General features: G+C 41.2%; 2 protein-coding genes across 6 annotated transcripts in view; one reads left to right on the plus strand and one right to left on the minus strand.

Moving 5' to 3' along the window:
• The window catches only part of disp3 (dispatched RND transporter family member 3), a 30222-nt gene extending 15904 nt beyond the window's left edge, over positions 1 to 14318 (plus strand). For 3 of the 5 annotated variants that reach the window (XM_047380223.1, XM_047380224.1, XM_047380225.1), the window contains exons 7-22: positions 2956 to 3116; positions 3283 to 3422; positions 3534 to 3625; positions 3750 to 3914; positions 4353 to 4514; positions 7660 to 7806; positions 7881 to 8017; positions 8098 to 8267; positions 8356 to 8486; positions 8780 to 8964; positions 9271 to 9397; positions 10207 to 10352; positions 10437 to 10596; positions 10684 to 10797; positions 10876 to 11048; positions 12405 to 14318. In XM_047380223.1, coding sequence (XP_047236179.1) covers positions 2956 to 3116; positions 3283 to 3422; positions 3534 to 3625; positions 3750 to 3914; positions 4353 to 4514; positions 7660 to 7806; positions 7881 to 8017; positions 8098 to 8267; positions 8356 to 8486; positions 8780 to 8964; positions 9271 to 9397; positions 10207 to 10352; positions 10437 to 10596; positions 10684 to 10797; positions 10876 to 11048; positions 12405 to 12761 — 2567 coding nt within the window. In that variant the 3' untranslated portion in view covers positions 12762 to 14318. The remainder of the gene's footprint in view (positions 1 to 2955; positions 3117 to 3282; positions 3423 to 3533; positions 3626 to 3749; positions 3915 to 4352; positions 4515 to 7659; positions 7807 to 7880; positions 8018 to 8097; positions 8268 to 8355; positions 8487 to 8779; positions 8965 to 9270; positions 9398 to 10206; positions 10353 to 10436; positions 10597 to 10683; positions 10798 to 10875; positions 11049 to 12404) is intronic. The other 2 variants (XR_007040458.1, XM_047380226.1) reach the window with 2 other exon arrangements.
• Positions 14319 to 15706: 1388 nt separating this feature from the next.
• bmp1a (bone morphogenetic protein 1a) overlaps positions 15707 to 23329 on the minus strand; it is a 64315-nt gene continuing 56692 nt past the window's right edge. The window contains exons 17-20 of the mRNA XM_047380227.1: positions 23117 to 23244; positions 21939 to 22152; positions 21597 to 21847; positions 15707 to 17977 (exon numbers count right to left, since the gene is read on the minus strand). Of these exons, the coding sequence (XP_047236183.1) occupies positions 17843 to 17977; positions 21597 to 21847; positions 21939 to 22152; positions 23117 to 23244 (728 nt within the window). The 3' untranslated portion in view covers positions 15707 to 17842. The remainder of the gene's footprint in view (positions 17978 to 21596; positions 21848 to 21938; positions 22153 to 23116; positions 23245 to 23329) is intronic.

Here is a 23329-nt window from a genome sequence, read left to right on the forward strand (position 1 = left end):
GTGTGGTCGCCGGCATTTGGATCGGCTGAGCAGGGACGGTGGAGCTGAGCTGGTTGGTGTTTCTCCCTGGGCTGTCATTGCAGTGGTGGTGATGTGGTGTGTTTATGTGGTTGTGGGGGCATGATGGGGGACGTTGGCCCCAGGTGCCTGGCAGGTGAGTTTGTCCTGTCTTGGTGTGTGTTCAGGGGGTCCGTTGAGAGTATGGTGCTAGGTGGTGTCTGCTCTGTTGTGCTTGTGTGCAGAGGCTGGGGTGGCGTTGCACGGGGCCCCTGCCTTGCCATCACAGTGCATTGTTTGGTGGAGGGCGAAAGGCGGCAGGGGTGCTAGGAGTGGGGATGTGTGTGGAACTTGCGCTGTGTGGTTGTGTCTCCATCGGCTTTTCGGGGAAGGAGCTCATCTGTGGGGGTGTGCCCCTGTGGGCAGGGGATTTATGGCATTTGGGTTTGGGGGCATGTGTTCGACATATGTGTCCTGGTTGGGTGTGGCTCTTTGGGGAGATTCATGTTGGGGTTCATAGGGGGTGGGAGGCTCATGGGGTTGAGATCAGAGTTCATTGAGGATTGGGACTGTTTCATCCTGGGGTGGCTCTGGTTGGCGGGCTCATTTGGGCCAGGTTTGGACCTCTTCTCTTCGTGGGGCCCTCTTCAGATGGGGATGGGGGGTCGTTGGGTGAGTTGGGGTCTGGGCCAGGGTTGTTTGGGTTCAGGCAGTGCTGGCACTAATCTAGACTGGTGCTGGGGCAGTCTGCCTGTCTCCACCCAGAATGAAGGGGACCACCTAACTGGGTCCGAGGGCTGGTTGCCCCTCTAAGGTATTGGTACCTGGACCTGGAAGTATGTATGGGGAGTGTGAGTGAGTGTATGACGTCCATTGTTGTGTCTCTTTACAGTGGATGTGTGGGTGTGAATGTTTTTATGTGTACGCATGAGGGTGGGAATGTGTGATTGTGACTGTGTATGCCTGTTTTTGTCAGGTTGGGTCTTGGGCTGCTCCCTCTTCAGGATCAGCTTAGGCCCCCCATCAAATATGTGCCCTATTTCCTCCCCACCAGACTCTCTGCTGGCATCTCTGCCCGCTGGTGTATTGGTGGTTCTTGTTGTCCGGGGCTGGGTGCTTTGGTTTGGGCCGGCTCACTCCTGGTGGCTGCTTGCCGGGGTTGCCGGGGTTGCTGGGGTTGCGGTAGTCCCGGTGGTGGTCCTCCTGGGGTTCCCGTGATTTGGGTGGCCTTTAGATGTCTGGGGGTCAGATCTCCTCGGGTCCAGGGGGGCAGGTCTGTGGCTCCTCACACTCAATATTGCATATTCTTATGGAGAAACCTTATATACACAACACACTCACACTTACACCCACAGGTGTTTGGATTCAGGTGTTAAAAGAGACACATACAGGGGTTAGACAATGAAACTGAAACACCTGTCATTTTAGTGTGGGTGGTTTCAAGGCTAAATTGGACCAGCCTGGTAGCCAGTCTTCATTGATTGCACATTGCACCAGTAAGAGCAGAGTGTGAAGGTTCAATTAGCAGGGTAAGAGCACAGTTTTGCTCAAAATATTGAAATGCACACAACATTATGGGTGACATACCAGAGTTCAAAAGAGCACAAATTGTTGGTGCACATCTTGCTGGCACATCTGTGACCAAGACAGCAAGTCTTTGTGATGTATCAAGAGCTACGGTATCCAGGGTAATGTCAGCATACCACCAAAAAGACGACCCACATCCAACAGGATTAATTGTGGACGCAAGAGGAAGCTGTCTGAAAGGGATGTTCGGGTGCTAACCCGGATTGTATCCAAAAAACATAAAACCACGGCTGCCCAAATCACGGAAGAATTAAATGTGCACCTCAACTCTCCTGTTTCCACCAGAACTGTCCGTCGGGAGCTCCACAGGGTCAATATACACGGCCGGGCTGCTATAGCCAAACCTTTGGTCACTCATGCCAATGCCAAACGTCGATTTCAATGGAGCAAGGAGCACAAATCTTGGTCTGTGGACAATGTGAAACATGTATTGTTCTCTGATGAGTCCACCTTTACTGTTTTCCCCACATCCGGGAGAGTTACGGTGTGGAGAAGCCCCAAAGAAGCATACCACCCAGACTGTTGCATGCCCAGAGTGAAGCATGGGGGTGGATCAGTGATGGTTTGGGCTGCCATATCATGGCATTCTCTTGGCCCAATACCTGTGCTAGATGGGCGCGTCACTGCCAAGGACTAGCGAACCGTTCTTGAGGACCATTTGCATCCAATGGTTCAAACATTGTATCCTGAAGGCGGTGCCGTGTATCAGGATGACAATGCACCAATACACACAGCAAGACTGGTGAAAGATTGGTTTGATGAACATGAAAGTGAAGTTGAACATCTCCCATGGCCTGCACAGTCACCAGATCTAAATATTATTGAGCCACTTTGGGGTGTTTTGGAGGAGCGAGTCAGGAAACGTTTTCCTCCACCAGTATCACATAGTGACCTGGCCACTATCCTGCAAGAAGAATGGCTTAAAATCCCTCTGACCACTGTGCAGGACTTGTATATGTCATTCCCAAGACGAATTGATGCTGTATTGGCCGCAAAAGGAGGCCCTACACCATACTAATAAATTATTGTGGTCTAAAACCAGGTGTTTCAGTTTCATTGTCCAACCCCTGTATCTGTTTTTTATAACAACAATAAAATGTATTTTTGCAATCAGCAGCTAATCTTCTCTGAGTCAACTGTTCAGGGCTACAGGAAAGTATTATATCAGCCCAAGAAATACAACTCTTAATCCCTTATTAAACTAGCTCTTATCTTTTAAAACTTTTCAGTGCACGTTTTCATTGATTGAATTTTAGTTTTTTCTTTTCACTCTATGGAAGAGCATGGAAACATTAACGTGTTTTGTTAACAAAACAAACAGCACCATTGCAGGGATAATAAAAACATATATTTCTGCTCTTCACCTCTCAGGGGTGGATGATGTGTTTGTGTTCATCAGCACCTTCAGGCAGGCCTCCCATCTGCGTCAGCCCCAGGAGCGAATGATCTACACAATCAAAACAGCTGGCAGGGCGACGTTCCTCACCTCCTTCACGACCGCAGCTGCCTATGCTGCAAACACCTTCTCTCAGGTAATCGGGCAAGTGAAACGCAGCGTTTAATAGAATGTCTGCACGATGTCTAAGTGACTCCTCTGCAGTGGATGAATAATGCTGCTCTCAGCTGTTTTTCACTCAATAAGCTCAAATTGAATGTTTGAAGGACTTTTACACTGTGCTGCGTTTAACTGACACTCAGATCCCAGCCGTGCATGACTTTGGCCTATTCATGGCCCTCATTGTCAGCTGCGCCTGGCTTTGGGTGTCTGTCCTGATGCCAGCAGCCCTGTGTATCTGGACCCAGCATGTGGAGCCTCACGAACATGACTGGATGAATTGGTGAGCTCTTATTTCCTTACTTTGTTGTGAGGCGTTGTTTGTGCCAGCTGTGCACAGTTTAGATGTAATCCCCTCAGCTGCCTCTGACCCTAAGCTGTCCTCTCCCTGAAGCGTGAAGTTGGTTTTGGGCTTGTCAGCGAGCTACAGCCCTTTGTCAGATGAGGATGATGATGTGGCACTTCTGTCGGTGGAGATGGAGCCAGGTGAGATTATTATCTCTTTTACAGTGAATGGGTGGCATGACGGGGGAGAAGCTGGAAAGGGAATGATTCCAGGCTATAAAACGCAGCTGTTGAGGCATCACTGAGGTCATTCTCCTTTGGTCAGGCTCCTGTGACACAGACAACGATGCAGGCATTCTTTCCCTGACAGTGGAGACACCATTATTCCACACAGGACAGCAGCATATGGGTGTGGTGAGCACAAAACTCCAGTGGGGCCTGAAGCACTTAGTGGCTAAGCCGGCTGTGTGGCATCGAAAAACAGTTTTAGGTGAGACATGACATGAATTCACTCAACATTAGACAGTGACATCTCTTGCTTAAAATAAATACTGCATGTAGAAACACAGACAAATTTGTCTGCACTCCTGTTAACAGCCTTCAAATAAGTAAATTATTTATTTTAGTAAGGCTAATCATCATTACGCTTTAAGTATGCTTAAAGATCAGTGTACTTAAACAGCTATATCACATTGTATATTTTTTTGTTCATATACAAGCAATGGATGATCAAAAAATATTTAACATGCCTTAGAAATAAGTAATGCTAACGTCTGCTGCAGTTCCAATCAGTATTATCTGTATTATATTAACCATTAAATCTGTTCACATCCGCATCTGTTGTTTGATGCTTTGAAATGAAAACCACTTCTTAATTAACATTCTTCTCGAGCTGCCACTGTTTGCCACTGTCTTGGTGCCTATCCAGGCATCTTTCTCCTAGTTCTGGTCTTCTCTGCGGGCTGCTGTTGTCTCCTGAGGCCGGCCACCCACGCTCCCCTCCTATTCCGACCGGACACAAACCTTCAGACTCTGATGGCCCTTCGCAGCAACCTCAGCGGCCAGGGCATCTCTTGCCCCATGTGCTCAGGTGAGAAGACCATTGCAGTAAAAGAAGCACTTTTAAAGAGAGGTTAAAGATTAGGTTCTGGAAGTCATTGTTAGTTAAAGCTAACAACTAATCTAAGAGAGGCCCAGAGCCAAGCAGACTTCTACAATTATTAAACCTAGAAAAGCACTCAGAGATCGCAGACCTCCACCAAGGCCCTTGCATGTCAGCTGCTGAACGGGTAAGGAACCATGTGGGAATTCCAAATTGTTGCACCATGATCTGGCAATGATAAAGAATCCTTCAAAATATCCTAGATCCAGATGGTGCTCCATATCACCACCATAATCTAGTCATCTGTTTCTCAAATCTTGTCTGAAAATGTCATCAAAATCTCTTCAAAACGTTTTGAGATATTTTGCAAACAGACACAGACAGGCTGACTAACCAGCAGTAACAAAAACAAAACCTTCTTGGCGGAGGTAACAACTCCAATCTCAAAAACATCATAGTGGTTTGGTGGTGGTTATTTAATAAACCTACACTCAACGGCCACTTTATTACGTACACCTGTCCAACTGCTTGTTAACGAAAATTTCTAATCAGCCAATCACATGGCAGTAACTCAATGCATTTAGGCATGTAGACATGGTCAAGACGATCTGCTGCAGTTCAAACCGAGCATCAGAATGGGGAAGAAAGGTGATTTAAGTGATTTTGAACGTGGCCTGGTTGTTGGTACCAACGGGCTGGTCTGAGTATTTCAGAAACTACTGATCTACTGGGATTTTCACGCACTACCATTTCTAGGGTTTACAGAGAATGGTCCGAAAAAGAGAAAATATCCAGTGAGCAGCAGTTCTGTGGGCGCAAATGCCTTGTTGATGTCAGAGGTCAGAGGAGAATGGCCAAACTGGTTGGAGCTGATAGAAAGGCAACAGTAACTCAAATAACCACTCGTTACAACCAAGGCATGCAAAAGAGCATCTCTGAACGCACAACACGTCGAACCTTGAGGCAGATGGGCTACAGCAGCAGAAGACCACACCGGGTGCCACTCCTGTCACCTAAGAACAGGAAACTGAGGCTACAATGCGCACAGGCTCACCAAAATTGGACAATAGAAGATTGGAAAAACGTTGCCTGGTCTGATGAGTCTGATTTCTGCTCCAACATTCAGATGATAGGGTCAGAATTTGGCGTCAACAACATGAAAGCATGGATCCATCCTGCCTTGTATCAACAGTTCAGGCTGGTGGTTGTGGTGTAATGGTGTGGGGGATATTTTCTTGGCACACTTTGGGCCCCTTAGTACCAATTGAGGATCGTGTCAACACCACAGCTTACCGGAGTAGTTTAATACTTAAGAAGTGTACCCATCTTCTGATGGTTACTTCCAGCAGGATAACGTGCCATGTCATAAAGCACAAATCATCTCAGAATGGTTTCTTGAACATGACAATGACTTCACTGTACTCAAATGGCCTCCACAGTCACCAGATCTCAGTCCAATAGAGCACCTTTGGGATGTGGTGGAACGGGAAATTCGCATCATGGATGTGCAGCCGACAAATCTGCAGCATCTGTGTGATGCTATCATGTCAATATGGACCAAACTCTCTGAGGAATGTTTCCAGTACCTTGTTGAATCAATGCCACAAAGGATTAAGTCAGTTCTGAAGGCAAAAGGGGGTCAGACCGGGTACTAGCAAGGTGTACCTAATAAAGTGGCTGGTGAATGTATACAGTTTTTGCATTTGTCAGTATTTAAAGAGGAACCAAAAAGGTAGGTAGCTGCGTGCTACGATGGATATTTCTGTATTAAGCACATATTGCTTATGGAACATGTACTTGTTTCACACAGGAAGATCATTGGTACACACTGCCTCCTACCTCTATTTCCGACTAATGGGTAAATAAACAGTTTTATATCCCAGGCATACTGGATTTTTTAAGTTGGGGTTGATGAGAAACCTCCTAATCTCCCTTTCCTGTTTTGACATTTGACTTTTAGAGACCTTTCTGTTTGTTTTTCCAAATTCAAACTTCAAAATTTAACTTTTAGAACATAAATAAAATATAAACAAAAAGCCTCTTTTAAACAATAATGCAGCTATGAGTTTTAGAGTTTTTTTGTTTCTTTTTTGTTATATGACAACAGTAAAAACTCGGCATCCTGTTGTTTTAGTGTTTTAAGATTTCAGAAACATTATTTACTGACGGTATTTTTCTTATGAAAACTTTGGGAACCACTGGTCTAAGGCCATGAATGCCAGTGATGGTACTCATGCTGCCTGTAGTGGTACGCAGGCAAAATTTCTGTAGCAAGGGACATACAAATAAATAAACTTCCATGTTGAGCTAATAAACTCAGTGGGAATAAAAATAATGCCTAGTACAACCTAAAGCGGACAACAGTGAAACAGGAACAAGTTCTGATGGCTTTTTATGCTGTGTTACATCTACCTCTAGGGTTCAAATTTAAATCTGAGAATGGTATCAAACCCAACCAAATGGCAAATTCCAGTTCCACCTTTCAACCAGTGGGATTTGCTAACTGATGTGCTCATTCACCAGGCTAATTACTATTAGCAATACATGCTAATATCTTATCTCTTTGCATTTTTTTGCTTTAAAACACTGTAGCAACCCCTCACTTAATGAGATTGTGTAGTATTGTGTGCTTGACAGGATTAATTCGATGCAAACTATCAGAAGAACAAATAAACTATGTCTTAGCCATATTGAATTTTGAGGTGACGACTCCTGGGAAACCTTCGACTTTCCCACATAAAATTCCAGCTTCAGTTGGAATAGGGATTTTTCATTTGTTGATTTGTAAAGTGCTTTAAAACGTCCAATAAGGAGACCAAAGCACATGGCAAAAAAAAACATGCAAACTGTTAAAAAGGTCATAGAAAACTAAATTATTCCATTTACTCTATTATTTTTTTTAACTTAAAGTTAAACTTAACATCCCCAGATCAAAAAATTGAAATGCATAATTAAGTCGGCCTGCAGTGCCAGTGGTTAAGAACTTTGTTTCTCATTTTTCCAGGTCCTATTGTAGCCTACCACAGCTTTAAAATGTTTGTCAGTTTGCTACTTGGAAAATGTATTTACAGCTGTGGTACTTGTTGCAAAAACCTTGAGAAGTGTTGCCCTAAAGGCCTGTTTTATCCTGTAGGTGTGTTCATGGAAAAACCCCACCTGTTGTACACACATACCTCATCAGGTTTGAGGTTTTCCACACATCAACAAAGTCAAAGCACAACAGCTTCAACTGTCTCCCAAAGCTCAATGAAACCAAACCCAACAAACACCAACAAAACAGGTAACTAGTGTAAAAATGATCTTCCCCATGCAAAAGCACTGGTCTTAATATCTTTGTTTGGTTCTGGGTTGTAGACCCCATGCTGACTGTCTACATGTCAAAGCTGGTTCAAGGAGGCTCCACAACAATCTACCGATTCTCTCTTAACACCAGCATCCCATCACCGTGGAAAGTGTGCAGCACAGAGCATGATGAGGTGTCATCATTCCAGGTTTGGAAGCAGACAAAGCTGTCTTTCCAATCAGTGTGTGACATGTGCTGCCAAAACAATCTTTTGTTTTGTCTGAACAGGCATTTAGTCATCCTTGCAACAATTACACCAGCAGAATGACTGTGTGTGTTTCCCGAGAGTACCGCCCGTACCCCAGCTGGATGATCACATCCGGCTTATGTGATCCTCGACACGGCTGGACTCAAGAGTTTTCCTTTTATGTTGCAGCATCTCCGCAGCAGAATAGCAGGTGGACTGACAAATTCCCTGCTCAAGTAAGGACTCTCCAGTGGTTTTAGAGGCAAACCTTTTAAGTTAAATTTGCTTTCTGCCTTCAGGAGGCTGTATTTTGCACAGTGCCATCAGAGACCTCATCCCAGCAGACTATGTGTCAAAACGCCTGGGTGTGGCTTCAGTTCTGGGCCTGATGGACCCTTAAAGGGATCTTTTTATACCCCCCTCCCCAGCGGTGAGCAAGCGTCTTTGTCTGAGATCATTATTAAAATGAAAATGATTTTTCAGCTCATTAGGAAAACGCTGCAAGTGTCTCCAACTTGTCTTTTGTCATTTACTCCCCCGTAAGGAGTGTTGTGAATAGAGAAATTGTTGTGATATGACAGCTTCTTCAAATGCAGCTTCTTAAAGTGGCACTCTGTAAACCCACTGGAGGATTCTTTTTTCCACAGCACTCCAGTCGCTGCTATTTTTACCCTGAAAAAACAAACACAGTTGAGAGATTTTTCTCTTGTTCTATTTTCAAAGATCCCTCATCCGCTGCCAAGACAAAAGCATCCAAAACGTCCGGCTTCAACCCGTGCAGCGGTGGTGCATGTGGTCGCCCAGCTGTGCGTCCTCTGGTTGACACTGGGGCTATGGTTTTCGTTGTGTTTGGGATCCTGGGAGTGAACCGAAGCGAGAACAGGGAAAACCATGTAATTGGAGACATGGTGAGGGTCTCACCTATGTCATGGGTATTTTAACCACAAAGACACTGCATGATACTGATCTGCACGTTGTGCCTAATTTGCTCATTGTGGTGTTTGTGAATGATAATTGTCTAAACTGTATTTGCAGGATATAGCTTAAATAAATTTGCCATATTACTGCATGAGATTAACTAAAAGAAAAGTGTAAAGTAAATGAGTGTTTAATAAAACAGGAAAAGCCATAAAAAAATGAATCGCATTCATCATTTAATCATCATCATTAATGCAGAGCCAAATTTTTGAAATTGTTTCGTTTTCTTTTTAAAGGGCAGCGTTGTGCTGGATCCAGAGTTTGATATTTTCAAAGAGATGGGCCATCTTTGCAAAATCTGCAAAGCTGTTGGTGCAAACAGAAAACTTGTGAAGCCAGGAGGAGCTCAGTGTTTGCCCTCAGGTAAAAAGTGTTGGTGCTAACAGACGTCTTTACTCCCAAAGATATTTACTGGCTAAATATGAAATCAGGCAAATTGTTGCACATAGCAATCAATGAAATATTTCGGGTAGTTGAATGTATAAAATATCTTTTAACTGTGAAACTGTTTACAGGCTTAAAATCACATCAATTTAACAGAAAAAATATTATTATAAATGGTAGCCAAAGTGCTTTTTGAAAGTATTTCTATCTTTTGAACTGTACCACATTTTGTTAATTAAAAACTGAGAAATGTAATTTATGTCACAGACCACAAGTAGTGAATAATCATGAAGTTTAAGGTAAATAAAACAGATTTTTACTTTTATTTTACAAATAAAATCAGAAAATTGCGATGGGCTTTATTTGCAGCCTCTTAGCAGGATTTCTTCCAGCATTGCCTTGTATTCCCTGAAGAAATGTCTCCCAACAGCATAATGCTGCCACCACCACCACAATGAATGTTTCATGACGGGCATGGTGTGTTCAGGGTGTTACCTTTCGTAAGTCCAGAACAGGCTGGTGTCTATTTCTGCTCGTTTACTGGTAACAAGCTCATAGGTTCTGCTCTGCTAGCAGCTGAACAAGGAGGAGGCAGATGAAAGCTTATAGAACTTTATTCCTCTTCTTGGCAAGGTGAACTACCACAACTCTACAACTTGAGTCTCTCAAGCTAACACACGCTCTTCTACTAAAATAGAAAGGTTCAAAGGGAATGAATAAGTTGGCATTGATGTGTAAAAGATAAAAGGTGTGGAGGAGAGTAATGATTTTTCTTTTTTTCCCGTCAGGCAACAAGCTCTCCTCTGTTCTTCCTCTGCTCCATCCTGAGTGCCACTCTCTGCCTGAACCCAACCTCCTCCCAGGCCAGCTCTCCCACGGAGCAGTGGGAATGCACGGAGGCAAGGTCCGCTGGTTGTCCATGGCCTTTGAATCTGTAAGACCCTTTTATCTTTTAGTTTTCCCTCTGCATGTATAAAAAACTGTCTGACCAGCCATCCCTAACGTCTCCTCTCCAAAGACCACATACAAGGGGAAATCCTCCTTTCAGACCTATTCAGACTTCCTGCAGTGGGAGAACTTCATCCAGGAGCAGCTTGCCAGCCTCCCACAGACTTCAGCTCTCCAGCGAGGTTTCCAGACTTGTGAGCACTGGAAGCAGATTTTCATGGAAATTATAGGTAGGTGTTTTGCACTGTTGAATGTTTTATTTTTGCAAACTGATTAGTGAAGGGGTCTATAAATGTAATTAAATGTAATCGTTTTAGGTGTGGAGAGTGCCCTCTGGAGTCTCCTGCTCTCTCTAGCGATCTGTGTGGCTGCTGTGTCTGTGTTTACAGCGCACCTTCTGCTGCTGCTGCCGGTGCTCATAACAATTATAGGTAAGAGATGAAGTGGTTTTTATATTTGGAAACCTTGTGTGTGCCTGCATTAACGTCTGGGCCCTTTTTTCTTAACAGGAGTGATCTGTCTGGTTGTGGCTGTCATGTATTGGCTGGGTTGGGAGATGGGAGCAGTGGAGGCAATTTCTCTGTCAATACTTGTCGGATCTTCAGTGGATTACTGTCTGCACCTGGTGGAGGGATACCTGCTGGCTGGGGAGACAGTTTCCTTGATGCCTGGACAGAGCTCTGTAAGGGAGAGCAAATTTCTCTCTTAATAACAGTTCTTACCCGTCAGATGCTATTCATTGCCCTTGAACCTTTTCACATTTGGTCACATAGTTGAGAGTTATGAGGTTTTCAAGATTTGTACAAAAATCTCAACATTGTCAATACTTTGTATTGGTCTCTAAAATGTGTCTACCAGTTTTACAGATCTAGAGACTGACATTTTGCCCATTCTTCTTTACATCATAGGTACAACTCAGTCAGATTAGATGGAGAGCAATGGTGAGCACCAATTTTCCACATGATCACAATTTCATTAGGTCTGGACTGTGACTGGTTAATTTCACTCCAGTCTTAAGAGATTTACTACCTGTGAATTGATTGCTTTCAGTATCATCCTGGATTTAGCTCGATGCATCTTCCAGTAAAGAAAAGCATCAATACAGCATGATGCTGCCACCGCCGTGCTTCACGACGGGAACGGTGTTGGCTTTCTGGCTCACATGTTTTACATGTAGGCCAAACGTTTGGTGTCATCTTACCAGAACAGTTGGTTTCACATTTATGCTGTGTCCCCTAAATAGCTTGTGGAAAACTACAAATAGGACTTGGCTTTCTTTAAACATGGTTTTCTTTTTCTCACTTTTCCATAATGGCCAGATTTGAATGGATGACCAATAGTTGTTTTGTCAGATTCTCCCACCTGAGCTGTCAATTTCTGCAGCTTCTCCAGGGTTAGCATGGGCCTCTTGGCTAATGCCCTTCTTTCCCGGCCTGTTGGTTTAGGTGAGCGGCGACATCTTGTCTGGTTTGCAGTTGTGCCAAACTCTTTCTGTTCCCAGATAATGGTGAAAACAGTGTTTTACTAGATGTTCGAACTGTAGAAAAGTTTTTTATAACTATGGTTTTCATAATGCTGTTTGTTCTACAATGTTTTCTAACAAATCTCTGTGGCATTCATAGAATAGCTGGATTATACTAATACTGAATTACAAAGGTAAAAGGTAACGTCTGAAGCTAATTGATTGCATTTGACTTTAGGGAGATCAGACTAAAGGCGGCTGAATACATTTGCAACCAACACTTACAGATTTTCTTTGCTTCCACTTCACAATTATGCACTAATTTCTATTGGTCTACAACCCAGTTAATTACACTGAAGTTTGTGGTTGTAAATTTGACCTAATGTGAAAAGGTTTAAGGAGTATAAAGTCTGTTGAAATGCACTGCAAATTTCATAGTAATTTCTTATAGCTTTTTGATTTAAAAAGATAAAAAGCACCTTTTGCTCTCATGAACAAAAGAGATTTGTTGAGACCGATTGTGGTGAAAGAACATGCTTTTCAATCAACCCTTTATTCTATGTGGTTTGTTTACAGGAGCCTTCAGCTGAGAGGCAGAGGCGAACTTTGGAGGCAGTGAACCATGTGGGCGTTGCTATAGTGTCCAGTGCTGTCACCACAGCAATCTCCACTGTTCCTCTTTTCTTCTGCGTCATTGTGCCTTTTGCCAAGTTTGGTCAGATCGTAGCCATCAACACAGCCATCTCCATTTTGTTCACCTTGTCTGTGACCTCTGCCTTGTTGGCCTGCATGGCCCCGGCCCACTTCAGCAGACATCCCGGCGCTGTGCTGAAGGCCAGCCTGGCCGTGGTGGCAGCTGCGGTCTTGGGAGGGGCTCTGTGCTGGACGGGCCAACAGCTGGGGGCATCGGCCTGGCGGTCCCTCAGCACATAAACACTGCTGTCCTCAGCTCACACTGATGTCAGACATGAATAATGTATTTTCCTTTACCTTCAGGAGGATTATCAGATCAGTAAGTGATCTTTAAAGCACAAAGATGTCAACACTGTCTCAGTAACTGAAAGCTATTTGTTATCTAAGAACAGCTTTATTTTACTTGTAATAGTCAGTGAATTTGGCATAGTATCTTCTGAAGTCAGCGTAACCATGTGACCCAGTTCTGTCCTGCCTGTGAGCTGAAATAATGACTCAGTTAGGGTACAGTGCCTGCGCAGAGTATTCATATTCCTTGAACCTTTTTACAGTTTGCCATTTTACAACCACATCCTAATGGGATTTTATTAGACAGACCAACACAAAGTAGCAAATAATTGTGCAGTGGAAGGAAAACCTTTACAAAAAGGTTATATGCCTTGTTATGTCCCTATTAGCTTTGCACATTTAGGGACTGGAATTTCTGCCCATTTTTCTTCGCAAAATAGCTGAAGTTCAGTCATGTTAGACAGAGAGTGTACGTGAACATCAGTTGTCAAACTAAAGAATCTCTTACTTTAAGTTTACATAGAGTTTACAACTAACAACAGCTGTATTTATACTGGTTTTAAATTACACATAGGCAAACTACTTACTAATTCTCTGGATTTTATTTAGTGGTATTAAACAAAATGGGTATGGACATTTATGTAAGCAAAGCATTTCAGAATTTTAATTTATAACAATATTGGAAAACCACAACTACTTCTTCATTCTGATGTACTGATTTGTTTTGATCCATTGCAAAAAGTCCAAATAAAACACACTGGAGTGGTTTGTAATGTAATAACAAATTGTGGAAAAGTTTAAGAGGTTTAATACTTTTGTGAGACACTGTATGTTTTGTTCCGTCTCATCTTCAGCTTCGAGTAATTGCTGGAAATGTTCTTGCTTTACATCATTATAACTTATCAAGTCATAAAGAGCTGCTGATGGTTTTGTAAATGCTGATGAAACAGTGTTGGCGGTTCACGACACTTCACAGCCTTCTGTGAAACATCCCATTTTTGTTTAATACTTTGTGCTCTCTTGAAAGCTTTTACTCTGTCCATCTGCAGCCGGATGAACGGTTGTAATAACAGAATTTATACTGTTTGGTTAAATGTACTGTGTGATGTAAATGTTGTTCATTTCGAAGCTGCCAGCACACCTATGCTTGTGAATACTGTTAAATTCTTTTTACGTGATCAGATCTTTATCTGCTTTAAGGTTTTTGTAACAAAACAAAAAAAACAAATGGAAAGAATCCTCTCTTCCCGTCCTCAGGTGTACACTCCATCACACTTTGAAAGCACTCGGTGTAAACCTCTCGTGCTCTCACAGGAAAGAGCACCACTCAAGCGCCCATCAGCTGCAGCTACGCTCTGCCCTGAAGTGAAGGTGAGGGCCATTTGTCAAACCACATAACATGATAATGGCGGCGTAGAGGGACCCACTCAGTCACGGCAAGAGTGGCACATTTCTGTTTTAAGTGTGCGTTACACTTGTGAATGTCAAATAAAGCAGGTGCAGAAAGCGTTTTGTTTTCTTAGTGAAAGGTCAATGCTGAATCTTTCTGCTTTGTTGTGTAATGGAGGATAGAGAGGCATCACTGATTGCTTAATCACATAGTTACAGCGAGAGCTATGGCATCACATTTCTGGGAAGCTCTTAATCATCCACACAAAACAACTCAGACTCCATAAACTGGAGAGCAGTGTATTCTCATGCTATAAAGTAAAAACAGAAGGACGTTTTGTGGTATTTTATGATGGATAGCCAGAAAGTCCTTGATGTACCATTATGAAACAAATGAAATGTGTTGCAGCAGAAAAATAGACATTGAGTACTGGAACAGTGATCCATTTGTAGAACTGTTTTTCGGGGGGAATTTCTAAACAGATCATTTTCTGCAGTATGGTAAGTGTAGCTGGTATTGTCTTATCTATGCAGAATTGTAATACATACAGCAGGTAAAATAAGTATTGAACCCATTGTTTTTCTCTGTTTAAATATTTCTAATAGGGCCAGTGACATAAAATTCACACCAGATGTCGGCAACAACCAAATTAATCCACACATACAAAGAAATGCAAGCAAATTAGTTCACAATTAGTGGGTAAAAAGTTGAAATGATGCAGGGAATACATATTAAAAACATGGTAAAAAGGATTTGCAAAAAAAGGCATAGAAAGCCAAAAAACCAAGTGAAGCTTGTCTGAAGGGCACTGCAAAAAAGCATGCCAGTGAAAAACTGGGAGAATATAGTCTGGCCAGAAGAGGTCAAAGTTGAACACTTTGAATGTCATGGCACACATCATGTTTGGAGAAAGAATGGTTCTGCAGTTGCACATGGATCCAAATATGGGGAAATAAAGGACATTTCTAAATCATCAGGTACAGATGTACTACATACATCTATGATGTATATTGGGATAATGTAGGTAAAACATTGTGGAACTGCATCAGGATACAGTAAGTTACTTGTGATGATTTTATCAACCTATTCAATACTTAATAATCGCCTGACTATCTGGAGCTGAAACTTCAGTGCTCTATTCACAGTGCTACCAAAATCTCAAATAATTGTTAGTTTATTAGAAGACTGCACTATATCAATTCAAACCATGCAGACGTGACTGAATCTTCATCAGTGCAGACCGAGCCTCTGCATAATGTAGCATAAGATCAAGTAACATCATAATTACATCATCGGGTCCTTGTTTTTAAAATTATACAAACATTGTAACAGTGACTTCCATGTGCAGTGTAAATTGCGATGCTCAATCAAAAATAATCTGTGCAATGCTAGTTTATACATACATGCATAGGTATGTTTTAGATAGTTGAAAAGGTGAAGCTGAAATATTAAATTTAAACCATGTATCTTAGCGCCATTGAAACACAAAAGGAGATACACAATAGCGTGAAGGGAGTATTACTTAAGCAGTGACGTAATTGTTTATTTTGTTTGTTTGCCATACTTCACATTTGCCTGAACACATTGAGCTAAAAGTGCAATGCTTTGTATATTCAATACACACTCTGAAGGTTCCCAAGTGTTCTAATAATTGTTCAAAATAATCTAAAAATAGGTCAGTCTGTCCTTCCGTTGTAACCACTTCAGGGCATTTGGATTTGAGGGAATCTTCATCAGTGAAGAAAGAGCATCTGCCTAGCACTGCATGAGATTAGATTATCAGGTCATTGCTATGACATTTATATAGAACTTCTGCATTTTTTTTACAAAGTAGCATCTAGATAAGAAATTTCAAAATCCCTATGAGGTATTTGCTATAACATAAAATATTTTGGATGAAAAGGGTGGTTTTGATCTTTGTATGACATTGAGATAAATGGACTGAAAATGGACTGAACTTATATATGTAAGACAGATACACAATAGTGTGACAGGGGTATAAGAAAGTAAACACTACTTTCGTTATTTCTATGAAGTGACAAGCTCTAACTAAAAATAGTAAATCCTAAATGATACGAGAGATATTTATACTTCATAGTCATCTAGTGCGTTTGCTGGGGGTTAGGTTCCCATTTATGTTCTTTTACACATCCTTGATTAACTACAGTCACAGCAAGTCAGCTCACCTCCAGGATACTTTAAAATGGCCCAAAGCAAGTGTGCAGCTCCAAACTATTCCTGCGAAATAAAGTTCAGACAGAACACAAATGTATCAGACAGCAGCACGTTCTTTAAACATGGTGCCGAATTACAGAGAAAGCTAGAGAGGGACAACATATATTAAACAGAGACAAGTGGCTATACATTAGAAGGCATTTATAGGATCCTTTCCACCTTTACATTATATGTGTAACAATAAATACCCCGGCTCATTTGGTCATCCAGAAATGTTTCATTGTACCAAAGAAAAGGCAAATTTCTCTTGGAGAATGTACTTTACATCAGAACTGCAAAACAATACTGCATAAAGTCATGTCTTTATTTCACCCCATGTTACAGGGCACACACAATGTTCATGTATGCCTGAGGAACTAGATGGAGCAATTAAAAAAAGAATAAGAGATCAAATGCATTTTAAAATAAGTGAACTGGCATTGCATTTCACAAAGTTTTAGAAGCTCATGATTTTGGAACAATTCACTGTAAAGTGCTAACTGGTTCAAGCTGAAAAAAAGCACATGTTCCCATGGAAAAAAATAAAATAAAAAAAAAACACATTACTTTATGCATGGAGGTACAGAAATAGCCAGTCATTAGGGAAGTAAGTACCAACCAGAAGACATGGAGCACATTTCATTTATTAGTCCTTTAATAAGGTAATTGCTTACCTAATTTCCTTGTTAATGATAACAACAAGAATCTTGCCACTGGCTGCCAGGACAATGCCAAATACAAATGTTGGTGTTGCCGCTGTACAGCTTTCCTTCACTCCTTGTAATTACATGCAATTGGCTGACATACAGTTTCAAATAAATCTCAAGTCAAGTCCTTTAAATCCTCTTATGGACAGGAATTCTTGCACTGTAGGCATGAGGGTGCGAGGGGAGGAGAGCAATAACCGAGGAGTGCAGGAGATGTTCCCATACTCCTCCTCCTGTTCCTCTCCACCCCCTGCATGCGGTGGGGCTGGCCTGACAAAAGCAGGGATCTGTCCAGCTGATGCCTGCCTTCCTACAGGTCCTGAGAATCCACTCTTTTCCTTTTTGCCTCTTGGTAGAAGGCATGTTTAAAAAAAAATAAAAAAAGAAGAAGAACGAAACAAAACAAAAAAAACATTTTTGGAGGGGAGTGGATCAATACATTTTCCCCTACTTTATTCCTAAAGATGATGTCGTCCTCTCACCCCAACCCTAACCATAAAAAGGTAAAAACAAGTTGTACTGTAGAATGGCTTTACTCCTCACAGTCTGTGGGGGGAGTTAGAGCCCCTGGGTGCTGAGGTGCGGTTGGTGGTCTTGCGGCTGTTCTGTCGAGTCTGATTCGTCTTGGTGGCCGAAGGTTTCCGAGAGACAGGCTGACGCCTCCGCTGGGGGCCCCTCCTTTTGCCCCTTTGCCCTGCACGGCCCCTTCCAGCCCCCGCTGGTCACTTGCGTGAGTGCAGTGTATCCTGGAACTTGGTGCTAGTATAGCGGACATGAAAACCTTTCTTGTTGATTGTGTCATCAGAGTGGAACTTGATGACAATGGAGTCACCGGCCGAGTAGATCTCCTCTGGGGGCTGTCAGGAAGGAGGAAACAACAGAATCACAGGAGGCTTTCGGCTAGTTTGCTCCAATTAAAACTCAAACCTTCTGTCATACTGAAGCTGAGGTCAAACTGATCACGGCTGGTTATTTTGTCTAAACACATTTTGTCACAATACAACCACAAATGTTATGTATTTTGTTGGATTTTTAATGTGATGGACCAACACAAAGAAGTGCCTAAATGTGAAGTGAAGCAGTCAAGAGGTCCATGGTAACTCTGGAGGAGGAGCAGAGATCCACCCCTCTGGTGGGAGAATCTGTTCACCAAACTATTAGTCCTGCCCAAATCTGACATTTTTGTCAAAGCATTATAAAGAGAACGTTATCAGAGGCCCTGTTTGCCACAAGCTATGTAGGGGTTACTGCAAACATGGAACAAGACGTTGCTCTGTCAAAGAGAGAGAAGAAAAAAAAATCACTTCTATATACTTACATGGAAAAGCTGCCTGGTCAAAAAATAACACTGCACATCACCCAAAACATGCCATCCCCACAGTGAAACTAACCTGAACATACAGCCAGAGTGACCGTGTAATAGTTTAGATCAAAGCATGTTCATGTGTAAGGATGGCCCGGTCAAAGGTCAGATCTAAATCAAATTAAGGATCTGTGGAAAGTCTTGACAACTGATCTCCATCCAATTGCAGTAAAAGGTTGTTCTACAAAGAACTGACTCAGAGGGGTTGAATACATATGGACGCCACACCTTTAAGAACATTTTTTTTTACTTTTCGAAACCTCCTATCCTTTTTCATCCACTTATAAATTATGTGCCATTTTGTGTTGATCTAAAATAATCCCACTAAAATACATTTAAGTTTGTGACTGAAATTTGACAAAATGTGAGAAAGTTTAAGGAGGTTTTTGCAAGGCTCTATAAAAATGGCCTCTTACTGCATTACTCTGAGTCAGAATTTGGCTGATATTAATGGTAAGAAAAAACCCTCATGATTATATCCAGGTGCATCGCTCTGCACAGTTTTAAACCAAACCATACAACACACTCATCACATCATACATTTTAACACTTTTCACAGTATTACATCTGCCAAATAGTTTCTAGAAGAACAAAAGGATATTTAACTGCTTTACACGAGGACAAAAATATTCAATGTGAACTTCTTTGTCAGAAAAGTGCATTATAATTAAATGAAAACATCACTTAGAAAAATTATTTGCATGTTGAGCGACAAGACGCGGCAACACCAGTGCAGCTGACGTTTCTGCAGCCAAATGGAGCTTATTAAAGCTGCAGTTCAACATGAATAATACACGGTATTTACAATGGCCCGTAACTCCCAGGAAAGGAATTTAAGAGACAAGGAGAAAAGACCAGAGACATTTTATTGTGGACTTAAAAACTTTGTGAAATTGCTGAGAAAGACCTTTGGCTAAGAGTAAGCCTCCTATCATCATAATGAGTTTTCACCATACTCCTGATGGAATGGTGTCATTTCATTTCAACCTGTTTTATAAAAGGAAACTTGATTGAGGAGCTGCTCCCCAGCGTACTGATGGGAGTCATGCTCCCCCCTCAGCAGATAATATGTAGGATCAGACATGAGTAAGAGGCCGGTTTTTATTAAAAAAACGTGTAAATTAAATCAGGCTGTTTTTTGAACTGAGGAAATTTCTGTTTCTTTTTCCTGTTGGTTTCATTGTGCCAGACTCCAACTGCGATATCTGCTTTAGCTTATTGTTTTGTGTTTACGATCCAACGGCAGAGACCACAACGGTCTGTCAACACCAGAAGAGTTGCTGCGTGAGTCGGCAAACAGTGCCTTGCTATTTAAACTCGCTGAACCTTTCCCATTTTGTCATGTTACAAGTTCAATGTGTTTTTCTTTTGTGATTTAATGTGATAAACCAACACAAGCTAGTGTATAATTGTGAAGTGGAAGGAAAATGATGCACAGTTTTCTAGGGTTGCAACAATTAATTGGATAAGTTGACGATTATTGAAATAATCGTCAACTAATTAAGTAATCGCATAATTGTTCACTGGAGTATACAGACTATAAAACATGCCATTTGCTCAAAGAACAACCTACTCAGAGCAGTAATTATGCCAAATCGTACATAAATATATACATTTTGGATTTAAGATGAAAAACGATCTTTGTCAGTAATGATGCTCTCTGTCCAGAAGTGGCATAGTTTTACCTACTGGGTTCAAATTCTGTAAAACTATGCTTTCCGATTATTAATTGATTAATCAAAAATATTAGTCGACAGATTAATCCATTAGCAAAATAATCGTTAGTTGCAACCTTACAGTTTTCATTATCTTTTACAAATAAAAATCTAAAAAGTGTGGCAGGGACTTGTATTCAGCCCTCTTTACTCTGATACCCTTAAATACAATCCATTGCAACCAATGGGCTTCAGAGGTCCCCTAATAAGTAAACAGAATCCATCCTTGTGTAATTTAATCTTAGTAGTAATACAGCATTTCTGTGAAGGCCTCAGAGGTTTGTTATAGAGCATTAGAGAACAAACAACATCATAACGACCAAGGAAGACAGCACAGGTCAGAGATAACATTTTAAAATTAAAAAGTTAGGTCATAAAACAATATAACAGGTATTAGATAATTAATCATTATTTGTAAATGTGAAAACTGTGACAGGGCAGCTAAGGTGAGCATTAATCAGAGAAGTAGCCAAGAGGCCCATGGTAACTCTTAAGGAGCTTCAGAGAACCTTTGAAAAGGCTCTCCATAAATCTAGTCTTCATGGAAGAGTGGCAAGACGAAAGTCATAAGAAAGCCATGAGCCACACAGTAAATGTGTGAAAAAGGTGATCTGGTCAACTCATACCTAAATGTTCTCTTTAGCCTACATGCTATGCGTGGTAGAAGACTAACATGGTGGCAGCATCATGCTGTGGGAATACTTTTCTTCAGTAGAAACCGGTAAGCTAGTCAGAGTTGATGGAAGAAAATGGATAAATGGATTTTATTATAGTTATATACAGGTCAATCCTGGAAGAAAACCTGTTCAAAGCTGCAAAACAACTTAAGACTAGGGCAGGGGTTCAATATCCCTAAACATACAGCTGGAGCTATAGTACAGGGGTTTAGATCAGAATATATTCTTGTGTTAGAATGGCCCACACTGTGAGAATCTGTGACAAGACTTAAAAATGGATCTCTATGCAACTAAACTGAGCTTTATCTGTTATACAAAAACTGGTTACTCGATGTAAAAAAGCTGGAAGAGACATTCTCTAAAAGACTTGATGTTGTAATTGCAATAGAAGGTGGTTCTACAACATACAGATTCAGGGGAGCTGAATAATTATCCAATACACACTTTTTAAATTTTTTGTTGTGAAAAATTACATATGTTTCTCTTTTGGCTTCACAATTATGCATTATTTTGTGTTGGTTTATTACATAAAATATCATCAAGATTCAAGTTTGTAATTGTTCACACCCCTTGAGTTGAAGGGGTGTGAATAGTTTAGCAAGACACCAAAAAACTAAAGCAAAAAAAAAAAAAAAAAACACAATTTTCCAACATCTTTGAATTTTAAGACTGCTTAGTTGAATTGTTATAATAATACTGAAGGATAGTGAGTTGTTTTTACCCCTGAGCCACAGTAACGTCCGAGTCGAGGAGACTTGGTGTCCGCTCCATCAAAGAGCTCCATGTAGTCGTAACCGCAGTCCGCCTCCTCCTCTATCTCAAAGGTCTGGAAGATGAGCTCTACACCATATCCTTTCTCTGCGGAAATCACCCACTGACAGTCGGATGCTCCAGGATAGTTATTGTCCCCAAACTGGGCATGAGAAAACAGGTCCTTGGTTTTGACTTCAGCCTTTGAACGACCTCCACACTCTGGGCAAATAGGCGGAGACAAACTAAAGGTTAATTTAAACAAAAAGAGAGAGGACTTTTTGGTGTATATAAAACAAAGTTTAAAATATACCTGCAGAATGAGAAGCCTCAAAACCTTTTTTCTGCACAGAGTTGTCAGAGAAGAAACGAATGAACAGCTTGTTGCTACTTGATATGGTGGGTGGGGGTTTCTTGGAGCCACAGAAGCGACCTAAGGAGGTGGCTTTTGCATCTCGCCCGTCGTATATCTCTATGTGGTCATACGCACATTCTAGGTGGGCCTCCATGTCAATCTCATTAAAGGCCTGTCATAAAACACAATGAGTAAGATTAGTTGAGGAACATGATTCCCATTATTGTGTGAATGCTCACATTCCTATTGTTGAAATCCCCTCTGCTGCTGACATTTTTTCGAGTAATTTTCTTAACCTGTAACTACTTCTGCTGTCCTTTGGCAATTCTCCCCATTAAAATTTGGGTTGCGGCTCTGACTTTTGCTATTTTGAAATTTGAACCTTTAAAAACATTAACTTTTTTGAAAAATTTCAAACGGGAAACTTTCAAATCATTTAAACCCCTTGTGCCATTTGGAGGCTAATGACTTCCTATTACTTTCAGGTAGTGTTAGTTATGCTACTGTTAGCATGTCAGCTAATGTTTGGAAGTTAGCTAAAATTAACATTTAGTTCAAGCAATAAGATATGATGTACTTAGCACAGTAGCTTGTGTTAACTAATTTAATCTAACCTCATCATATTGCCTGAAGCTAATAAACCAATGCATTTTTTATTAAATTAAATTAAATTTCTTCAGTTCAGTTTCTTCAGCAGAACAGTCCACACTATTAGCTTACAAAGTTCACACAGCACATAATAAATAAATGAATTTTTTTCTAGTTTTAGATAAGTTTGGTGGTGTCATTTTCTCTGCTCATGAAAAGAAAAATCTAAATACACATCTATTTTGATGGATTTTATCTTGTGTTCTTTTGAGAAATTATATATTAATCGCATGTTTAATATTGTAGGAAACATTTTGAAGTGTTTACTCAATATCTGCTGTACAAAAAACAAAAATGCTAAAAATGTCAGAAGGGGGAGCCACACATCATCAGTAGAAATACCAGAACAGATTCTAACAGGGGCACAGTAAACACAGATGTCCTTGGTTATATTAAGAACTTCAATTACACATACAAGTAGCACACGAATAAACACACAAACAGTAAGCAATGACATTATTCTGAGAGCAGGAGGAAGTAGCGCATACTATTTTGATGCGGTGGCCTGGAGTGGTGGTGAGTGCCCAGGTGCATGCTTTCTTGCTGGGGTATTTATCTGGCCAGTTAGGGCTGGTAATAATACCGCTCACACTATTCACAGTGTGGTCACAGCCAGCTGTAAAAAAAAAAAAAAAAAGGGAGTGAGTATTTATGTATGTAATTATTTTTTAATACATAAACGTATGTTTGCTCTCAGTGCT

The sequence above is a fragment of the Girardinichthys multiradiatus genome, chromosome 12 (genome assembly GCF_021462225.1).
Source record: "Girardinichthys multiradiatus isolate DD_20200921_A chromosome 12, DD_fGirMul_XY1, whole genome shotgun sequence".
Lineage (NCBI taxonomy): Eukaryota > Metazoa > Chordata > Actinopteri > Cyprinodontiformes > Goodeidae > Girardinichthys > Girardinichthys multiradiatus.